Source organism: Tiliqua scincoides, chromosome 2 (assembly GCF_035046505.1).
Source record: "Tiliqua scincoides isolate rTilSci1 chromosome 2, rTilSci1.hap2, whole genome shotgun sequence".
NCBI classification, from domain to species: domain Eukaryota; kingdom Metazoa; phylum Chordata; class Lepidosauria; order Squamata; family Scincidae; genus Tiliqua; species Tiliqua scincoides.
In genome coordinates, this window is record NC_089822.1 from 190,700,447 (window position 1) to 190,717,340 (window position 16,894).

Genomic DNA, 16,894 nt, shown 5'->3' on the forward strand with positions numbered 1-16,894 from the left:
CTATGCTAACACCAGCAGAAGTAAAAATCACCAACTCTAGGATGGTGACATAAAAAGTTCACGTAAGCCAGAAGCAAAAGTCACTGCATCAGAGGAGATACGGCATCTCAAGGAGGCACAAACGTGCCTTACGGCACACCTCAGGATTGCACCCTTTGTGAATAAACTCAGAAGCAGAAAGGGGCTGTAGCAAAGTGGTAGAGCTCTGCATGCAGAAGATCCTAAGTTCAAAGCCCCAGGATATGCAGGTAGGGCAGAGAAAGATTCCAGTCTTAAACCCTGGCGAGCTCTTGCCAGCATTGACAATCCCAAGGAAGAGGGAGAACAATCCAACTCTACATGTTATGTAAGAAGTGTTATAGAAATAAAGAAAAGAAACGAGGCACAGAGATCTTGTAGTTGCACCAAAAACGGAGCTTGAAGGGCAGCCTTAAAATTAAGTCCTGCAAACTCGAGTCCAAGCAAAGTGATTTGATGCTTGCCAAGGATAATAATGGAGTATTTGCCTCCGGAATAATGAGCAAGCCTAGGAATGAATTCTAATGTGCTAGTATCCGGTCAGGGTCATTATACTCCCCCCCCCCACTACAGACAGATTATAAACTTGTTACCAACCAATAGCATACAGCTATTATGGCTTAGTGCATTCCAACTTTTCCCGTTTGCAGGAGACCCTGACTAAAAATAGACCAATGCCTTACAAGAAATCAGTATTTTCTTCAAGGTTTGAGTAAGCCGGATGAGTATTTTCAAGGTTGATGTTAATTCATAAATGAGCATTCAAATTCCTAGTGACTCTATTTAAGTAGACCATTTAGAACAAATCCTGCCTGCCTAATCTTGAATAAATTAAATTCTTATTGTGTATAAGCCACTTAGGTTTCTATGGGGGGGCTGGTTGGTTGGGGTTCTTTTTGCTTTTGTCAATGGCAAAATTTTGGTGGCAGTGGCTTTAATCCCTCCCAGCATGCACAACCTTGCTACAGTTGTTACTGCCTTTCAGTTGTCATGATTACATCCTATATTTGTTACAATACAGGAGCTAAACAACATCAGAAGCATTTTTCCTCTCAGGATCTCTCCGCCCCCATGTTATTCTTACCAAGTAACTACAATTTAATTGTTTGCAGTGCTATTCCAATACAATAAAGGAGAAATAGCATTTGGAGAAGGCCATCATACTGCTATTCATTCTTTAAAAAAAAATTTAGTTACTGTGCACATCAATACTTAGAGAGTGGGAGTGTGTGGTCTTTTAGTTTTCAGTTTTCAAAAATTACACACAGAAGGTTTATAAAATGGTGACACTTTGCACAGAAACTAATGTTCCCATCTTTATTTTTTAGGCTATGTGGGGGCTGCTGTACTTGTGATACAGTGGTGGACCAGACGGACTGAGCCCAGGAAGGGGGGATAGGATAGCAGCAGCACCACTGCTTCCAATATTGCTCCTTTTCTAGCCTTGATCTGCTCCCCTCCACATCTCAGCCTCCACCCCGTTCTGCCCACCTTGCTTACGCTGACTTACCAGTGCCAGGGCTCACTGGAAGGCTGATGGCATGCGGCTGCATAAAATGGCATACTGCTTCTTTGTGACAGACCTAAAGCACTCTGTGCACCACAATGCAAGGTCCAGCAGCACAGTATGCCTGTAAGTTTGGGCCATTTGATTCTTTTTCCTTTCTTTTTTTCAAAACACTAGTGTGGTGGCCTAAAACTGCATCGGGATGATTAGCACTTTAGCTGCCAAACTGCATCTGAGAAAATCATTCAACCCTGGAAGCACTATTTAGAAGAAAAATATTTCCAGTTACAGTCAACCAATCATTGAGACATATCAACAGAGGTCTTCAGGAGCCCTGCATATACCCGGGAGTTAAAGCAAGCACATGAAGTTCCTGAGCAATCAAGAGCTTCCCCATTTGGGGATAGTTTCATATGTATGTACAGTTGCATGCACAGAGCTACCCCTTAATGGCACATTAATACTAGAGTGAATGAGAAAACCTGTGCATATCAAAGGTTCTGCTACATACCACAGCATACATCAAGTTGTGGATCAGATCCAAGACTACACTCCTACACTATACTTGCTAATACTTGTGAATACCAATTGAATCAATGGAGACCTCTGTGTAGTTAATATCTCTTCCAAGTTTTAAGATTAAATCCTTTTCACTATGGCAATTACGGAGAAAGTAAGACAGAGTTAGCAAGAAAGTTAAGTTCAGGACGAATGCACATCTTGGAGAGAAGAAAAGGCAAAATAAAGGGAAAGGCAAAGTTACCGGGTAACCATCTCGTCCTGACTGCCCCTGCGATATTAAATAAGGAAAACAACATCAGTCATTTGCACTTAACAGGAGCAAGACATCTCAGTCAACACAAAAAAGTCAGAAGTTGATCTCAGAGGGAATGAGAACACTGGCGGTTCCCCCTGCAAGCCCCACCTCACTGAAGGCAGCAGGAGAGCACAAGAATTCTTGACGGTCTACAGCATATCATCTCATTTCAACGTCATAATCACCTTGTGCTGCAGCTTAAGCTGAAATCTGCCTAAAGCCACCCAGTAAGAATTTTAGCTGAGAAGAAATTTAAACTAGGGTCTGTCACCCTCAAATCCAACACTATCCACATTTAGTTCTCAATGAACAACTTTTACATGTACAGTATACTTTTTCTAACAGGCGTACTTGATGTACTTAAGAACAGAACACAATCTATATCATCTAATTGGATTTTGGGTCTTGGCTTCAAATACCTTGTTACTTAGCTTTGGCTTTATTCTTTGTTGGTTCCTCCCCCCCCCCCCAATAATCCCATTTGATTCTGCAACTCATGAAATTTCACTCCAAACAGGTCACCATGACTGTATGTAATCAATTTTAATATTGGAATGTATGATTAAATCCCAGTCTTGAAATTCTTTCACTCTGACATAATTAAAACTGGTGTTCCAGCTTGATGGTTTGATCACCATCCTTCCCCACTTTTCTTCTTCTTGGATCACTGAGCAGGATAGCAGCATCATGGACCAGGAGGAGATCAGAGACTTGCATAGGGATGGGCAAATGGTCTGACTCCTTGCTTCTATACATTAGTCTAGATTGGCCCAGTGACATACATACTTTGGTGCATGGGAGATAAAGGCTGTGTTTCGTATTAGGACAGGTTCTACTATACAGTGCAGGGTTGATAAAATTATATATTAGCAGGTGCACACATTTTTCTTATGTCAAGGAACTCGCTACAAAGTCTATTTCTTGTCTTCTAACTCTTGAAATGGTAATGGAAAAGACTGATGGAAAAATATCAAGGCACAATGAGCCTCAGTTTACAAACATCATGCATTTGACTGATATCCATAACACTGAATGAGCAACTATCTTAACTTAAATGAATTTTGCTTAATTTAAAAAGTTTAACAAAGCTTGTCATTACAAGGTTTCACTGAATATAAAGCCGAAATATTTACTACCACCAAACATTTCATGATGGAGCACTTTTTAAATAAGCAGATAAATAATATTCATTCCAAATTCTTCTAAAAGTAAAGAGATGTACTACAATTAGTAAAATGTGATCTTGGAATAAAATATAAAAGCAATTGATGGAAGCTAAATATTAGAGAATCAAAGTAGCTATGGCTCCAGATTATTGTGGGTACCTGGGTAAGAGCGCATCAGCAGACCCCTTTCTTACTACTTGCCTTCTCCCTCATTTCACTGCATTCCCATTATATCAAAGGAATCCCTCATAAGGAGGAAGAGCTGGGAAATGGCAAGATATTGCGTTATGGTGATAAAAGAAAAATCCCTTACAGTAAATTTTCCTTTTCTGTTTTTTAGTGATCACCTCTACCGTGAGAAATGCAAGCCCAACATGCAACATTCAGTGAGGCCTTCCTTTCTTTGTGGGATGAGGGCCAAAATCCAATTATGCGCTTGTACCAACGGGTAAAAAAAAATGTTACCAGATTCAGAACTTCTTGTGTCGGTAAACTTCCACAGTCTCTACCTTACCATATGGAGTGTTTAATAACATTTGATACGGTTGGTCCTAAATTATAAGTGCATGGCAAATATATCCTTCAAGGTTGCAGAAATTACCTCCTCAGCATGTGATTTTAATATCCTCTGTAACCAGGTCTTTTGAAGCACATTTGAACAACGCATTCATTTGGCAGACAGGATGGTCACCCATCTAGCAGTCGTAAATCCTATGCCACAGAGTCTAATATTTAATATGTGAATCCAATTTATGACAACTAAAAATGAAAACACCAGAACAAGCCGTTCCAGTGGCACAGGGAATGGAGAATGAATTTTCAGCATAGTGTGATGCTATATGGTCCACACAGTAATCAGTTCCTTATGATTGAAAAAAGAAAAGATGGCTGGGGGGCAGGGACTCAGGAGAAACAAATAGCCTTAAAGACTCAGAAGAAATCTACAGTATTAAATGCAGTGCTCTCAAAATCAAATGTCGCCGTGGTTTGGGGACAGCTTGTAGAGTTTCAGATGAATCTGTCAGTGTTGTCATTTAGCCCACAAGGCTTAGATGAAGGAACATACTTTGAAAATAAAGTTCTTTAATGTATCGTGTGAAAGTAAATGAAAGCCTTATCTGAGTGGAAAAGGCTATGTTGAAACTCTGTCACAGTACAAAACTGGCTGGAACTGAGAGGAAGTAAAACAGATAAATAAATCTTGTCTGAAAAGTCAACATTAAAAGTAAACAAATGGTATGCACACGGAATACAAGGGCCTGGTCCTGCAACTGACAGCATGACTGCAATCTAATAAAATCAAGCAGTCTTTTAAAGTTCTGTGCACCTCTGGGTGGAAACACTATTTGGCAACTTGCATGTGGTATCGATTGCTAAATCAGAATCCATTTGGTTACATTACTATTATCAGTACTGATTGATTGCTTTCCACCAGCCTTTCTGCATAATATTTAATACATTTTCAGTTATACCACTGGTTCTCAAACTCTCGCGGAGTTTGAGCCCCATGGTAAGTCTTTGTGGGGGTGGGGAAAACGGCAGCGATGTGATCCTCAGGATCCCACTGCTGTGGGGGCAGAGGGGTCTTTTTTTAAAATGTGCCTTACCTGCTGCTGGGGTTTGGGTAGGGGAATCCAGGGAGCCCATGGAGCCTCTGCAGCAAAAAAAGTATTGTGACCTACTTCCAGGTTGTGATCATGAAACCAGAAGTAAGTTGTGATAGCTTTTTTTTTTTTTTTTACTTTCTACAAGCTGCAGGGAGTCCTGCAGCAGACTATGAGGAGCTCCCTGCACAACCCAGACCCCAGCAGCAGGTAAGACACATTTTAAAAACCCCTCTTCCCTTGCAGCGATGCGTTCCTAAGGATTGTGTCGCTGCCTTCCCCAGTCCCACCCCTTAACGGGAAAGGGGCAGTAAAGGGAAGGTGGTTGCGACTCACCAGTTTGACAACCACTAAGTACTGCGGCAATCAACAGCATTTCTCTGTGGTTAAAACAAAAATCAATTGAAAAATTACCATAAATAGGTTGACTGCATTTTATGAACCAAGTTTTTCTCCTGATTCTTAGTACATACTCCATGTTCCACTGAAGCACTTCAAACTCCACTGGCTAAAAAAGAGTTGATCGGCTTCTACAATCTGCTATGTTTCAGGCACCTGAAAATCCCTCAATGTAAAGGTTTTAACACCCACTTTGAGGCTGGAGGTGACAAAACCCATCAATGCTGAAGGAAAATAGGCTGCAACTAACTTTTTAAGCCACCCTCCCAGCCCAAACACGAACTATCAGGGCAAATATGATTCTCATTACTTTGCCTTACAATCAACACCATTGCCCTAAAGCTTTAGTTATGGATAAAAGTGCATATAGATCAAGTACTGTACCAGCTCTAACCTCCTTAACCTCACCAACAAACTCCAAAACCTTGGGTATGTTTCACTTTAATGTTGGTCAAGTGCCAGCTTCCGCCTTTATTGCTTGATAAGTCTAATTCTTGAGATGGGGCAGCACAGAGCTTCTCCTCTTAGGGTAAGAGCATTTGAGTCAAAACTATATCTCTGAAGGTGTCATAGAAGTCAAATTTTTAATGTCTGTACATACATCACGGCAGGGTTTCTGTTATTCACAGGTAGTGGGAGAGGTGAAGAGTGGACAACAGCTTCAAACATTCTTCATAAATTAAGAACACACCATCAGTTTTGTGAAAAGCTTCCAAGTGGCAGAACACAGCGGAGTTATGACCATGTCGAGTTCATTTCTCAACAAATTTGTCTTACCGTTCAGTATCAGATCCAACATCGTTCAAAATAAACGTACTATTTATTTTGTATTTACATTTGCTCTGATGTCTGAAGCGACTCATTAATTTCAAGGAACTCAGCTTTACAGTGGTTAGGAAGGAAAGCTTAACAGACGACAGCACAAAGTTTTCCAAAGCAGATAAGCAGGTTGAAAATACAACTGTTTGCATTTCTCAAAAAGTCTATGGGAACCCGACATCCAATTCCCTTCGAAAATCAACACAACCCACCTTAATGAATAAAAATAATGTGGAGCAAGTTAAATGTGGGAGCAGAGTAAGGCAAATTGGACTTTTTTTGTGGGAGACAGGAGGCGATTTCAACAAGCCTTGTAATTAGGTAGTTGCCTACTTGTCTGTGGCATGAAAAAATTGCCCACAGGCAGCTAGGCAAGCCACACTTTCCCTGCCTTCTTCTCTCTTCTTCTTACTCTCATGCTACCAAAGCACAAGACCGAATGTCTCAAGCCAGGATTGCCCACAAATATACTAGGAATCCAATACATTCAGTCTTGTTGGTCTGTCCCTGCTTCAAGTCTTCTGCTGTTGCTATGGCAGCATAAGGAAGGGAGAAGATCAGAAAGATGACGGTGAGTAAAACTGGAAGTAAGATGACCAACCCAAGCAAATTCAAATAGGTCTGGGGCCTGCAATGTTTTACCACTTGATGAAGAAACTCAAAAGAGCACAATACGTCCTTCCTCTGTCAAAGTTGCACATTCATGAGGGAAATCAGAGCTTTATGCAGCTAGCATGTTACCCCTCAGTTAGTTGCTGGAAGCCAGTGAGGCAATTTAACATTTGCAACAAACAATACTAGTAATAACATGCACCTTTTAAAAAAAAAGTTGAGACTTAACCAAAAAAAATTGAGAGAAAAAGGGGAAATTTTTTTTACTAGGTTTAAAATGACCACAGATCCCTTTCAGGCAAAGAAACAAGCATTTTTCAAGCTAGTTTTGCTCTTTAACTGTTTGTCTACAATCAGAGGAAAAAGCAGCATCTGGTACCAATTCAAGCCCCAGACACACCTCTACCAAAAAGTGCTACTCTTGTGAAATGAAACAGAAGGAGTAAAAAGTGCCTTAACTTTGTTGACTCAAGGCCAAAAGTAATGTCCATGGTACTTACTGGAGGACCTGAAAAACAAAAAGGACCAAGTTTAGCATTAATTAAGAACATAAAATTCAAAATATATTCCTAGCTAATAAAATATACGTTCTGAGGACTATAATTCCTATATGAATCATAAGCCCAACCATGACGGGCACAATGTTCAGGTAATTCAGGAAAGAAAGGGTTACTGTAGTGCGAGGTCTCACTGTGATAACATATGTTCAACTTACCGGGGGGGGGGGGGAGGGGGACACGACCCTGAAAAACATTAAAAGCAAATACAACAAAGGTTCTTATGGCACCTGCTTGTCTATATTCATGTGCACTCTCTCTTTCTCTCTCTTTCTCTCAATACCTGCCAATTGAGGAGGGGATAGTTCATGCATTTGATAGAATGGCCTCTAGTTTCCAAAATGTCATGATACATTTGTTAGTCTATAACAGGGGACTAGCCCGGGGGCTAGATGCGGCCCACGGAGTGCCTCTATCCGGCCCACGGCCAGTCTCTGATCCCCTGAGAGCCCAGTTGACCAAACACAACCAGAGTTGTGCTTGTGGGGTGGGGGAATGGGGGTCCATTTAAGTGTGTGTGCTTTATTTCTTGAGCTGTGTTGTTGCTTGGAGAAATCCTGGACATTTGAGCCCATTCATTCATTCATTCATTCAAGTTCCATCTCTACATACATCTCTAATGTATTTATTTAAATTTTACATGTAATTTTTTTTCCGGCCCTCAACACTGTGCCAGTTATTTGATGCGGCCCTTCGGCCAAAAAGTTTAGAGACCCTTGGTCTATAATGTGCCACAAGACTTTCTGTTGGTCTTGCTGCAAAAGAATAGCACAGTTATTCCCTGGAAGTTGTTACATAAGCAATTAAAATGGTAAGACTGTAAGGTATCACTGCTGCAACATGTGGCTGAATCACTATAGAAGTCAGAGCAATATGTGGCCATTGCCAAGAATTGAGCTAAGAAGATTATATGGTTGGCCTGTCCTTGCACAAACAATGGTGACAGAAGAGGGGGATTGTGGCAAACAGACACCTACCACCTCCTTCAAGTCTGCTGGTGACTGAGCCAGCCTCCTTACCTACCCCTTCTTCTCTATGGGCTTTATAAGAGGGTTATTCTGTAAGTAAGTTCCATTCAGCTGTTAAGAAAACAAGACTTAAGGAAAACAATTAAATACTGCTCAAAAGTTACATACCATGGCCACACTACTTCTCCACGTGATCTCCACCTGAACTGAGGCAGTTCTTGTATCCTGGGACAAGCTTTTCTCTCCCCTTGTCAGGAAAGTTGGCTGCCTGAGCACGTGTGATGTCATGGAGAAGAATCATGCCTTTTGTTGACACAGATTCAAGGGGGCTGAGCTTCTCAGCAACTCTCTTGACCAAGGGAGACAAAAGCTTGTCCCAGGATACAACAATTGCCTCAGTTCAGGTGGAGAATATGTGGAAAAGAAGTGCTGGCATGGAATGTAACTTTTCAGCAGTATTCAGTTGTTTTCTTTAAGTCTTTTTTTTTAAACAGCCAAATGGAACTTACTTTCAGAATAGCCTTTGTAATTGAAAGAGGAAACGTAGAGCGTACTGAGATTGGTCCCAGCATGCTCCACATTTCCTGCTTCATTTAAAGAGTATACACAGAGGAAGCTGCCCAGTAAGGGATGCATGGGTTCCAGGAGCAGTGGCAGCATGGAGGGCAGCAGTACTGGTAGTATCACACAGCCGAATACCTTCAGACAGCATGACATGAATGGTATGGATCTAAATATATACTGAATCAGTTTAAAACAGAATGGATGACAATCCTACCTTTAGTCAGTTAAGTTTCTATCCAGTTCCCAACCTGCACTTTACAAGAGCTCCCCATAATCTAACAGGCTTGCCAGGCAATAACAGGGTTGTTTCTGATCATCCCAATCTAAAACCAATTATAGATTCAAATTTTATTTACTGGATTTGGGTTTAAAGCCTTTTAGAATATGCACTCAAACACTCTACTAATTCCTTCTCTGTCCACACAATTCTGACTATAAACGTTTGTAAACTGAAGTGGTGCACCCAGGAAAGGCTTTATCATGATTTTCTGCATGCTCATTTGGCTCTCATTGAAACACAATTTAGTGAAATTGTTGGTTTTCTAATTGTTTTTCCATGTATAACAAGCTCCTCATATTGCTCTCTGAGATTTGCTATGTCCTCACCAAGATTCCAGCCTAAAAGAGAGGTGAGCATTTGGTCTGAATAGTCTAATGGAATCCATGTTTCTCTCCTATTTAAACAAGGCATTTTTACACTTTTTTTAGCTTCTTCATGCTCCATTTCCTACATGATCAAAACCAGAAGGATTAAATGGGGGGGAAATGTGGGAAAAATTAAAGAAAAACCCAAACTCCCTGGAAAACAATATAAAATGAGATACACACTTTTGTTTATGCAAGTATCTTCAAACACTAAACTATTTTAAAGACTGTTTTAATGTTTTAAGATAAATTGAAACAACTTATCAACCTGAAGAATGAAATAATAATTATAGACAGATTATGGAATCCATTCACTTCATTGTGTCTTTCTGTCTCAATGTCAGCAGACTCGTTTCTGCTGTGCTGCTGAAGAGCCTGAACTTGGGGTGGCGTGATAGTGCTAGTGCCAAAAGTTTGAATCCAGCTGAACAGCTTTTTATTAATGCTTTTGTGCTGACGTATCAGAGCTGTGCCATAAGGCTTGTGCTGCACTAGCATAGATGGGAAAGGGGTGGTGAAAATCAGCTATCAATGGCACTCTTATGGAAGACCCCATGACTTTTCAGCCCAGAGCAAATGAGACAATGCCCGCCTAAACTGAGACGCTGGGCAAAATGGCATCCTGATCAAGAACATAGAAGAGAATTGCCTTCTTTTCCAAGAATATGAAGCTAGCACTGATCACTCATCAGTACGATCAGGATGTCCATGCTGTTCAAGTTGGAAAATGGAATATGCACATGATGATCTAATGCTGCGGCTAGTCAATTGTGCTTTAGCTTAGATACTATTCATTTCTTAATTCAACAAGAACAGGAAAAGGCAAAGAACACAAACATCTGGGATATGAGACAAGTTTCCTTGGTTTAGGGTTCTTAGCATAATTAGGAGAGTCAGAATTTTTATTACTTATAATTGGGATTTTTATTCACACATGATCTTATTTATTTTCTATCCACTTATAACGCACATTGTACTTTTAATTTTGTTTGCATTTGGCCAGGGTTGGATTCTAAGGCTGTAACCTACACACACTTCCCCGGGAGTAAGTCCCACTGAACTTCATGACACTTATATTTGAGCAGAACCACCTACAATTCTGTTGTGTATTATCCTTCTGCTTGTGCATGTAGAAGTGACAGCGCAAGGTTCCGAGCACACATACACACTCTGAACGAAATTCTGTCTTTGCGTTGTACAATATGTCGTGTGACACATCTCACAAGATGCAACACAATCGGAATTGTCAGTGCCTCTTAAATTCTAACGTTCTTAATTTCAATGTTTGGGATTATGTTTAATTTGTTGTTGCAAACTATCCTGAGACATTAATACAGGGCACCATGAAAGGAACAGAGAAATACATTAATTTGGGGCTCAGTCCTAACCCACTTTCCAGCACCGACATAAGGACAATGCAGCTCCTAGGTAAGGGAACAAACATTCCCGTACTTTGAGGAGGCCTCCGTTAGTGACACCCAACTGCAGGATGCAGCACACGCCTTACTGGCACAGCTTTGCCAGTGCTGGAAAGTGGGTTAGGATTTGGACCTTAGAAGGTCACAAGTCAGAAAGAAAACATCAGTTCTACTTTTCAAATCTCATGACTCAAAACAAAGGTCATGACTTCTACGGGCCACGGTATTTGTGGCATTTTACTTTTTTAACATTTGCAGCGGTCCTAGCTTGGGCTTTATAGCTGGAAAGTTATAGTTTCCCTTTTATCGTACATCCGCTTTCTGTTTCAAATGAAAGCAATCTCTCCAGGCAACAGAATAAGTTCCAAAGATTAATTTCTTCCCACCCAAAAATGTGTGCTAGCAAAAGTATTTTGCTAAGGATCATAACGATCATTAGCAGGTTAGCGCAATCGTTAACACATAGAAGTCACATTTCTTTAGAAAAGCAAGTTGTTGTACTGAGTCTGATTTGCTGAACATTTTCCAGACCTTGGTTGTGAAATGCTGCTATGATCAAATCAAGAAAATCACAAACATTTTTACAATAGGAAACAAGGCAAGTTATTGTTGCAACAAGGGGTTATCATTTCATTTACAAAATGTAAGCATAGCACAGTGATAGCTCCAGTAGTTTGGGTTCCTTTAGAAGGGTATCTTCCATAAGCTTGGAAATGCAGGTTGTACAAAATGATACTTCTCCCAAGAAGACCAGGAGAATTCCACTTTGAATCCTATAACACCTGACAGGTACGAACCTCAGCAGAACAGCATCCCTGTATGGTTTTTTTTCAAAGTCAACCAGGAAAGGGTATCTCCCACCTTTGGTTTAGCTTAAGTACAAATTATTACCGGTAGTTAGCAAATTTCTCATCTGTTCCTTCTCATGAAAAAATATATATCCTCCAGGATATATTTATTGCTTGCCCAATCTAACCAACGACTAAATTAATATCCTGGAGTAATATGAGATACAACTACACTGATACGAAAAAGGAATAAATACCAACTTTCCACAAAAACTGCTGTGAAATTTTGGAGAGAAAAAAACAGACAAGAAAATTATCTCCTATTGACAGCTGGGTAAAATAAGAATCTGACAGTAAAATCAGATTTCCCTGGTCATTCCACCAGGGAAACATTCCACCAAGTTTCCCTGGTCATCTCACTCCCAAAGAGAGGGGGTTGAGTGTGCTGTGGTGCTGGGTATGACACTTGGTAAGAAGAAAAGGTACAGGACTTGTTTTGAGTTACTTATCTCACAATGCATTGTGGAGTACAAGGTTGTTCTCCATTAGTCCATTTGGTTGGTCCCCTTGTTCTTGGCCAAATCATTGTCATTGTGCCTGTTGGTTGCTTTACCCTGAGCTCTGTTCATCACAGGGTGACTTAGTGCCCAATCCTATCCAACTTTCCAATGATGATGGCACCAAAATGCAGCCTCAAGGTAAGGGAACAGACATTCCCTTGCCTTGAGGAGACCTCCATGACTGTCCACTGCATGATGCAGTACATACCCCATTGGCCCAGCTGTATCAGCACTGGAATGCTGCATAGGATTGGGCCCTTAGTGGACCCATGTGTACAGGAGTGCTTGGACGTAACACAGTGCCAACTGACTTGCTAGCACAATTGAATGGCAGAGTCTATTAGCATAGGGTCTTGCCAGCATAGGGATACAGCTCCTGGGAAGGGGGGTTCCCTAGGGTCCAGGACCATTTGGTTCCTCTTATTGATGAGGGGATGTCCAAAGCATCAAGACAGACTTAAGACGTTTCTATGGCTTGCCAATCCCACATGTGCGAGCTGCAACCAAGAGTCCTTCTCTCTCTCTTTCAGAGGGCCCTTCCCTTTCTTCTTTCTCTCAGTGTTCTTTGCCTTCATTATTCCCCCCTCCTGTCTGTCAGTCCTGTTATCAACTCTTCATTTTTTCCTTGTCTCCTATATACCTTTCTTCCTCGCCCTGCAGATCCAGCTGTTTTTGCCCAATTTCTGAGTCTTGTCACTTGTTCGCTTCACTCTTTCTGCCTCTGTTCATGTTTCCTCCTCTCTGTTTCTCACTCTGTCCACTCCTCTGCCTTCATCTCCAGCTTCACCTCATCCTCTCTCTCTCCTTCCTGCTTCTAACTCCCCCTTGCCCTTCCTACCCTTGCCCCCCAAAGGCCAAAACCAGCGGATCATCATTATTAAAGCTGCTGAGTCACAACTGTTTTCCCCACATGGACAGCATCTGCTGATGACATCATTGGCTGGGCCCATGTCAGTTCGCCGCTCATGGCGGCAGCTTGTGGGATTCTCATTGAATCTGCTGGCTGAGTTGGCTTACATGAAGTAATGCATCTGCTCCATGTTAGAAGATTCCTTATGCCAAGTAACATTATTAACACACCAGAAAAAACATATCTATATCTCCACTGCACGGCTTCACATACTGTTTTTATGTTAAGAAATGTATAAGAGTATCATTTTTTAAAAAAGTATTTGGAGGTATCTATCTCTCTATGGCCATGGCATGTTACTTTGGCCATTTCATGCATGCCAATTCACTAGAGAAGTCAATGATGCTAGAAGTGCTAGGAGAACAAGAAGGGCAGACAAAGAACGTGTTAGGCTATGGTTGGCAACCTTCAGTCTCAAAAGACTATGGTATAAGCCTACAGCACCTGGTATTCCCAGGCGGTCTCCCATCCAAGTACTAACCAGGCCTGACCCTGCTTAGCTTTTGAGATCAGACGAGATCAGGCATGTGCAAGGTAACAGTTGCTGCTTACATGTTAGGCTGGCACCAGCAAAACAAATACAAAGATGAACATCCAACAATTGAGAGGCACCGTGCTTCACAAGGCAGCTTGGAGAGCTCTTGCCTATAAAGTTGCCAAGAGTTGAACTCAACTGAATGGATAAAGAAGATCTCTTTATATAACTATACATTTATACACGATGTGTTTGTGCAAGTGTGTAGATAAATATATAATTTACCTGTTACAATCCTGCGGACTTTGTGGGTTTTCCCTTAGGTGTGAAGTTTTCTTTGCATTTCTGTCAGGGGCAGTGGGGGACAGCAAACATGTGACAGGTGTGTAATGGGACAAAAATACAGCAACCATCATTTATATATTTTTATACTGGCTATCATTATTATTAATAGTATTATTACCAGTATGCCTCTTCTTACTTGCAAATATGTCACGATTATTCCTGTTTCACAGATGGAGAGCCAAGGTAGAGAGACAGCCGCTTGCCAAGGCTACACAATGAACTCAATCCTTCATGAATGCATGCATGATACAGATAAGTGACCACAACAGCTCCTACATTACTTGTTCCTCACGACTACATCCACAGCGCCATACGTCGTTGGGGGACTTTAAAAGATCTGAGCTGGCCATAGAACACACCACATGTTTTTGAAATTCTTTTCAGTTTCAAGTGGTTTGTCATATGACTCAGAGGCTGCTGTTGAGAAAAACGAGACACATTGCCCTTTGAACCTTCAAACTTCATTTTACTAGTCCAACTCCAAAGTTTGGATCTTGTCTTCTACAGACTAAACACCCCATTGGTTCTTCAGACACTGGCAACATGACAAAACTAGAATTCACTGCTTGAGTGCTTCATTCATTCAGAGGAAAAGTCAGGATGTAAATTAAATAAATAAATGAATAAATAAACTGGAACCAAGCATTGATTTTATATTCCAAATGCTCAATTTTTATTTAAATTGTGACTAAAAGGACCATATAGCCCATTTATGTCAATCACTCCAAATCTCTTCAAAGTGGGCATTTTTCTGATTATTTTCACTGTACTGTACAAACTCACTGAGGAACTTGTCCTGCTGTATGCTCTGCAAACAAATGGAGATGGATTATTTCCAGAGAGTTTTTAACCTTGGAACACAGTACTGCCAACACTTAAAAAGCTTAACATTGCATTTATGGGGAAGATAGGCTCAGATAAACAATCCAGAGAAACAAGGAAAGAGACCGTGGAAAACAGATGGATATACAGACTTGCTATAAAGTTTGCAATGACTTGGCTTGATGGCACTTAAAATAAATAAAAAAAGTTTCTCAGTGCCTGGGACTGTTTTTCAGGCATAAAGCTTACAAGGAAGTGGCCTGCTGTCCTTAACGCAACTTTGGATGTGCAATCACCACACTGAAACAAGTTCTGAAAACTGATGTTTGGAATATCCACTTGAAGCATGGTGAGGAACACCACCCTTTCAATATTCTGTGAACATATCTGATAATATCTAAGCCTGGACAGTCAGTCTTCTTCTCCAACCTGCTCCACCTGGTGCCCTGGAGACCCTTGTTTCCCTTTGATCCTTCTCACTAAGGGACTGCTGCATTCATTAAAGAGTTAGGAGTTAAGAACCATGTTGTACATCTGCACCATCTGAAGAAGTCACGTGCATTTTTAAATGTGTATCTGCTAAGGTTTATTGGTCATGGTATGCTGTGGTTTCCTGATTCATGGATTTTAAGTACAATTCTACTTGAAAAAGATGTAGCACAGCCTTCAGTACATAAGATGGAGCTTTTGACCTGTTTAGCAGGAAGCCTATTACTTCCCACTTGTCTGGTTTGCAGTAAACCTTAACCTGAAACAACCAGCTCGGGGAATGCACTCCATTACGTTTCACACTCTGCTAATTTTTCTAGGGTGCAATACCACAAGACCATGATAGCATGAATGCTATCACTGAAAGCTGTTAAACCAACTTCATTTCAATAATAGTCTTGTTTATATAATTCATTAAAAACCAAAGGCAGCAACTATATCACCCTTTGCTGCAACAAGATGGCAGTGAGAATCCTTGGTTCCAGGAGAGAAGTTCAAGCAATGAAAATATAACTTTGATTTTAATATCCCCCTTTGGCATCCCCAGCAGCAAGAGTAAGACATATAAAATTAATGGCCACCACATGGCTAAACAAACAAACAAAAAGCCCATTTTGTTATGTTTCCCACTTGTTTGTGTTTCCTTATGTTCTTTTACAATCATCAATGTACTAAGGACATTACACATGTCTTCTGAGGCTTATTAGATCATCTTGTTCTGGTAACGTTTTGTTTAAAATGGTTAAAATAACAACAATGCTGGAATCAATTAACATAGCTCAATAAATACTGTTAATCTTCTTGGGATTCTGTCTGCTAAATACAGCTATATTAAAGTACACCTACAGTAACTACAGGCAACCTGCCAATGAACTATGGGACACCTGTCACCATACAGGAAGCTGGACATGTGGACCATGCGACCAAAGCACAGTGACTGCTTGCCATTCACTGTAAACTGATTACAAATCCTGGAAAGAGATATGGTAAAAAAGCTCATCCCTAAGGAGTGGATGCAAGTGATGAATGGTTTCTCTAAGAGCCACAAAGTCTCGTGGCAGGTTTACTAGCAGTAACTGCTTACTGAATGATAGGTAACTGTAAACTTTAGTCTGCATCCCTAAGAACACTTAGAACTTGTGTAGAATACTTGGTAAATGGTGAAAATCAGATTTTCATCCTCTCATCTCTCAGCCTCATATGTCTACCACCGAAATAATCTTCTCTACCAATTCTGGTTTCACAATAAAATCTTCCCAATAAGGCCTCCCAATGCCTTATAAGGCATTAAAAACATTACTTCCAGTCTTATTGTGAAACTGGAAACAGCGGGGTTTTTTGCCTTTTAGGGCGGCCTCTGTATCATGCATGCATTCAAAAAGGAATGTCCCTGGTTATCCACAGTGTCAAT

The 16,894-nt window shown here is 40.8% G+C and overlaps 1 protein-coding gene and 1 pseudogene across 1 annotated transcript in view; both read right to left on the reverse strand.

Annotated features, from left to right (window-relative positions):
- Positions 1 to 6,256, reverse strand: part of LOC136638899 (collagen alpha-1(III) chain-like) — a 133,999-nt gene extending 127,743 nt beyond the window's left edge. The window contains exons 1-2 of the mRNA XM_066612927.1: positions 6,203 to 6,256; positions 2,289 to 2,315 (exon numbers count right to left, since the gene is read on the reverse strand). Of these exons, the coding sequence (XP_066469024.1) occupies positions 2,289 to 2,315; positions 6,203 to 6,256 (81 nt within the window). The remainder of the gene's footprint in view (positions 1 to 2,288; positions 2,316 to 6,202) is intronic.
- A 7,528-nt stretch (positions 6,257 to 13,784) lies between these two features.
- On the reverse strand, positions 13,785 to 13,904 carry LOC136643184 (5S ribosomal RNA; annotated as a pseudogene).
- Positions 13,905 to 16,894: the final 2,990 nt, after the last annotated feature.